The sequence below is a fragment of the Halichoerus grypus genome, chromosome 6, assembly GCF_964656455.1.
Source record: "Halichoerus grypus chromosome 6, mHalGry1.hap1.1, whole genome shotgun sequence".
NCBI lineage: Eukaryota > Metazoa > Chordata > Mammalia > Carnivora > Phocidae > Halichoerus > Halichoerus grypus.
The window spans coordinates 38,679,203-38,684,300 of record NC_135717.1 but is presented as its reverse complement, the minus strand read 5'-3'; the positions used below and the strand labels follow the sequence as shown (position 1 = coordinate 38,684,300).

General features: G+C 68.7%; 1 protein-coding gene across 1 annotated transcript; it reads left to right on the top strand.

Annotated features, from left to right (window-relative positions):
* The first annotated feature begins 1,478 nt into the window (after positions 1-1,478).
* Positions 1,479-3,871, top strand: NTN3 (netrin 3). Its single transcript, XM_036083190.1, has 6 exons — positions 1,479-2,406; positions 2,478-2,666; positions 2,757-2,906; positions 3,037-3,087; positions 3,221-3,295; positions 3,531-3,871. The coding sequence occupies exons 1-6, from the start codon at positions 1,479-1,481 to the stop codon at positions 3,869-3,871; spliced, it is 1,734 nt and encodes a 577-aa protein (XP_035939083.1).
* The last annotated feature ends 1,227 nt before the right edge of the window (positions 3,872-5,098 follow it).

Genomic DNA, 5,098 nt, shown 5'->3' with positions numbered 1-5,098 from the left:
TACCCAAACCTGCTGGTATGTGGACCAGGCTCAGGGGGTCTGACACTGAGCTGTCTGTGACCAGGCCCTCCCCATGGACCAAACTCCACTCCCTACCCTCCACAGGGGTCCTCGACTGCTGACCAAGACCCTGAACCCCATGGGGCCCTGTTAATTAGTAGGCTCTCCCCCACCCCAGCTTCTGCTTTCTCCCTGCCAGCTCTGGGGACTGGCCCCATCTTGGTGATGCAACTAGATAGAGACCCAGAGATGCTTTGGGACAAGGGTTTGGCCTGATCTGGGTCGGATATGCCAATTTCATTACTTAGGTGAGCTCCAGTCAGACCCGGAGGACACATCCTTCCTGAACATAAAGCAAGAGGGACTCAAGTCGGTGGAGCCCCTGGCTGCGTCCAATACCTTTGCGGCTTATCAACTGTCCCCTCCCCGCCCCCCCACCAATGGCTCAGCAAAGTTGAGTAACAGTCCAATGAAAAAAATAAATCTCAGGTTAGGGAGCCTGAACCACAGAGCCAGAAATTGGAGCAGCTTGGATTCAAAATCAGACCTGGTCCCAATTGTGGGGTTTTTTTCTACTAGAGCAGACCACTGCTTGGGGACATCCTATAACCACCAGCCCTGCTTGGCTGCTACAGCCCTGAGTGTTCCCTGTAGAGACCCAGGGGAGCATCAGGGCACCAGCCTTCAGATGCAGGGCTTAGCCTGCCAGATGGGCCTGAGGGAGGAAGCGGCCAGACCCCCGCCCAGCACGTGGCACAGCCCCAGGAGCAGTCAGGGCCTGGATGCAGGCCGGGGACCCTGCTGGGTGGTCCCCCACGGGCTGCGTGGCTGAGCCGCCCCTTCCAGACCCCTCCCGCCAGCGCATTCCTGGCTCCCCGGCCCCTCCCCCGGCTCCCGGGCCTCCCAGCCCCCTCCCCCGCTGGCCCAGCCAGTGTCTGAATCTGCTTCTGATTCCGGCTCTGCCGACGAGGCCCCCTCCCCTCCCCTCCCCTCCCTCCTTCCCGGCCCGAGCAGCCCCGCCCCCGGCTGGGCCCAGGCTTGCGCCTACTGCGCCCCCCACCCCCTCCTGGCACAGCTCGCCCGCCTTCGCTACAGCCGGGAGGAGGCGGCGGCCGGGGCGCCCCAGGCCCCGCCCGCCCTCGGCCCTTCCCGGGAGGCCGGGAGACCTGCTCGACCCGGCCCTCGGTGGGTGAGTGCAGCGGCGGACGACGGGTGGGGCCTCCGCGGGCGGAGGCGCCGGGAGCGGGGGCGACTCCTGTCATCGCTCCAGGCCCAGCGGGACGACGCGCCAGCATCCCCGCTATTGCGCTTGGCCCGGGGCGTGCCCGCGGCTGCTCCCACCTCTTGGCCCCGGTTGGGGCCTCCCGGGATTGCTCGGCATTGCGGGCCAGCGGGCAGAGCCCCGGATCCGGGCTCTCTCTCCCCGAGGGCAGCGGCGTGGGGCCCGGCGGGCTGGCTGATCCACCGCGGCTCCGGCCATGCCCGGCTGGCCCTGGGGGCTGCTGCTGACCGCGGGCACGCTTTCGACCGCGCTGAGCCTGGGGCCGCCAGCGCCCGCCGACCCCTGCCATGACGACGGGGGCGCGCCCCGCGGCTGCGTGCCCGGCCTGGTGAACGCCGCCTTGGGCCGCGAGGTTCTGGCGTCCAGCACGTGCGGCCGGCCGGCCACGCGGGCCTGTGATGCCTCGGACCCGAAGCGGGCACACCCCGCCGCCCTCCTGACCTCCGCAGGGAGCACCACCAGCCCTGTGTGCTGGCGTTCGGACTCACTGACACAGGCGCCCCACAACGTGACCCTCACAGTGCCCCTGGGCAAGGCTTTTGAGCTGGTGTTCGTGAGCTTGCGCTTCTGCTCGGCGCCCCCAGCCTCGGTGGCCCTGCTCAAGTCACAGGATCACGGCGGCAGCTGGGCCCCACTGGGCTTCTTCTCCTCCCGCTGTGGCCTGGACTATGGCCGCCTGCCTGCCCCTGCGGATGGCCCACCTGGCCCAGGGCCTGAAGCTCTGTGCTTCCCTGAGCCCCAGGTCCAGCCTGATGGTGGTGGCCTTCTGGCCTTCAGCGTGCAGGACGGAAGCCCACCAGGCCTGGATCTGGACAGCAGCCCAGTGCTCCAAGACTGGGTAACTGCCACAGACATTCGAGTAGTGCTCACAAGGCCTGCCATGCTGGGGGACACCAGGGACTCCATGGCCATGGTCCCTTACTCTTACTCAGCTACTGAGCTCCAGGTGGGCGGGCGCTGCAAGTGCAATGGGCATGCCTCAAGGTGCCTGCTGGACACCCAGGGCCACCTCATCTGCGACTGTCAGCATGGCACCGAGGGCCCCGACTGCGGCCGCTGCAAGCCCTTCTACTGCGACAGGCCATGGCAGCGGGCCACGGCCCGGGAAGCCCACGCCTGCCTTGGTGAGGCCTTGGAGGGTGGCCTGGGGATCTTGGACCAGGCCAGCCTGCCCCTGACCCATCCCTTCCTGCAGCTTGCTCCTGCAATGGCCATGCCCGCCGCTGCCGCTTCAACATGGAGCTGTACCGACTGTCTGGCCGTCGTAGTGGTGGCGTCTGTCTCAACTGCCGGCACAATACCGCTGGCCGCCACTGCCACTACTGCAAGGAGGGCTTCTATCGCGACCCAGGGCGTGCCCTGAGCGACCGCCGCGCTTGCAGGGGTGAGCCTGCCACCAGCTCCCTGCACATCCTCACCTTCTGGCTCCCCGCATCCCCACGTGGGCTTCTAACCATCCCGACTCTGTCCTCAGCATGTGACTGTCACCCTGTTGGTGCCGCTGGCAAGACCTGCAACCAGACCACAGGCCAGTGTCCCTGCAAGGATGGCGTCACCGGCCTCACCTGCAATCGCTGCGCCCCTGGCTTCCAGCAGAGCCGCTCTCCGGTGGCCCCCTGTGTTAGTGAGTGACCCTGCCCTCCTTCAGCCACCTCAGCCGAGGCCACACCAGCTCCCTGCTGCTACCTGCTCATCCCCTGAGCCCTGCAAATGCTCCCCCTCCAGTGCAGGCCGTTCTCTCGTCCTGTCCGCAGAGATTCCTGTCCCTGGACCCACTGAGGAGAGCAGCCCTGTGGAGCCCCAGGGTGAGTGGACACAGAACAGGATCCCAGACCGGCATGACTGTGGGGGGAAAGCTATGGGTTCAAGGAGGGGAGGTGGAAAGGGTGGGGTAGGGAGGTGGGGATTGTTCTGTGCCAGCCTCCACACGCCCTCCAGACTGCGACGCGCACTGCAAACCAGCCCGGGGCAGTTACCGCATCAGCTTGAAGAAATTCTGCAGGAAGGACTACGGTAGGCCTCCTGCCCTCACCTTCTCACCTTGCCCTTTCCCTCCCTGGGCCTCCCACTGTCGCTGGCCCCGCCCTGTCAGCGCCCGGTGGCCTCTCGATGCCCACCCCCACCCCAGCGTTGACTGTCCCCTCTGTGCCCCCCTCCCCACACCGCGGGCGCGCAGCGTTCCTCCGCTCCGCCCGCCCCCTGACAGCTCCGCCCCGCTTGACCCCGCCCCCTCTCGCCCTCCCCCCAGCGGTGCAGGTGGCGGTGGGCGCGCGCGGCGAGGCGCGCGGCTCGTGGACGCGCTTCCCGGTGGCCGTGCTTGCAGTGTTCCGGAGCGGCGAGGAGCGCGCGAGGCGAGGGAGCAGCGCGCTGTGGGTGCCGGCGCGGGACGCGGCCTGCGGCTGCCCGCGCCTACTGCCGGGCCGCCGCTACCTGCTGCTTGGGGGCGGGCCAGGGACCGCGGTCGGGGGTCGGGGGCCCGGGCTCAGCGCCTCCCGCGGGAGCCTCGTGCTGCCCTGGCGCGATGCGTGGACGCGGCGCCTGCGGAGGCTGCAGCGGCGTGAGCGGCGGGGGCGCTGCGGAACGGCCTGAGCCCTAAGCGCGGGCGGGGCGCTGCTTCCACATTGAGGCGCACGTTCATCCAGTGCATCCGCCTGCAGAGGAGTCTTTGCTGGCGTCGCGCGCGTCGCCATCTGGGCCCTCCCCCGACCCTGCCCAGCGACTCCCTCGATGCCACGCGCCCATGCCTGGGAGGGGTGTGACGGACGCAGCGACACCCCGCCCCAACACAGAGGGATGTGATAGCCGCTGAGCTGCGTCCAGGCTCCCTTGGGCAGCTGTCAACCCACCTTCGCATTCTCTTCCCCCTCGAAGGGACACTGTGATAGTCCCACAAGGCTGGGAGCCCCCTGTGGGGCCGAACAACACTTCCGGGCTCTGCGAACACCCTAAGGGCCGCTGTGCCTCCCCCACCTGTGATGTCGTGATCCCTCAGAGCATTCTCACCTTCCTAAAAGGCACTGTGACCCTCTCCCAACAGATATGAACCCCCTTGTGATGCCAGGACCCATCTAAGGTCTGAAAACACCCCAGGGGCTGCGATCGCTTCATCACGGACTCTGATCTCCAGAGAGTGCTCTAACTCCCCACGAGGCACCGTGGCCACCACGGACGCCTGTGGACCCCCGGGGGCTCGGCGGCACTGGCTCCCCCGCCCCCTGCCAGGACCCGCAGAGGGCGCTGTGTCTCCTCCCCCAGCGAGGACGGCAGCCTCTGGTCCCCGTCTGTCCCGCCTGTCACCTCCGCCTGCCCTGTCTCTGCCGCTTGGGCGTCCGTGTCCCTGTCCCCGCTGCGTCTCTGCCTGTGTTCGGCCTCTTTCTTGGCCTGCTGTGTCCCTGTCTTGTCTCCGTCCGGCTGTCTCTCTCGGCCTCGGCCTCAGGGCTCCACCGCTCAGGTCCCGCCCGGAGGACCCCCTGCGCCCCTTCTCCGCCCGCTCGGGACCGGACGTCGTGTCCACGCAGACGCGCGTTCCCAGGTCTACCCGTGACCCGTAGGGGCGGCGACTCTGGCTGGCAGCCCTCTCGGCTCCGGGCGCCCCCAGCCTTGCCTTTGGCTGGACACAGCATCCCCCGCCCGCTCGGCTCGCGCCCCCAGGGGCCGGCGCGCAAGCCCGCGCCCCCCAGCGCAGGGACCCGACGCCGGCAGACGCAAACTCCCGCCGCGCTGCGGCGGGACGCCAACGCGCATGCCCAGAGCCCGCCGCAGCCGAGACCCGCGGGCGCCTGGGGTGGGCAGCCGGCGGCGCGCGCTTGGCGGGGG

Bases quoted from the DNA above. Each gene is read 5' to 3' on its own strand.
- NTN3 (XM_036083190.1), top strand. From the start codon at position 1,479: ATGCCCGGCTGGCCCTGGGGGCTGCTGCTGACCGCGGGCACGCTTTCG. The intron at 2,667-2,756 runs GTGAGCCTGCCA...CTCTGTCCTCAG, and splicing joins CGACCGCCGCGCTTGCAGGG to CATGTGACTGTCACCCTGTT. The intron at 3,296-3,530 runs GTAGGCCTCCTG...CCCTCCCCCCAG, and splicing joins ATTCTGCAGGAAGGACTACG to CGGTGCAGGTGGCGGTGGGC.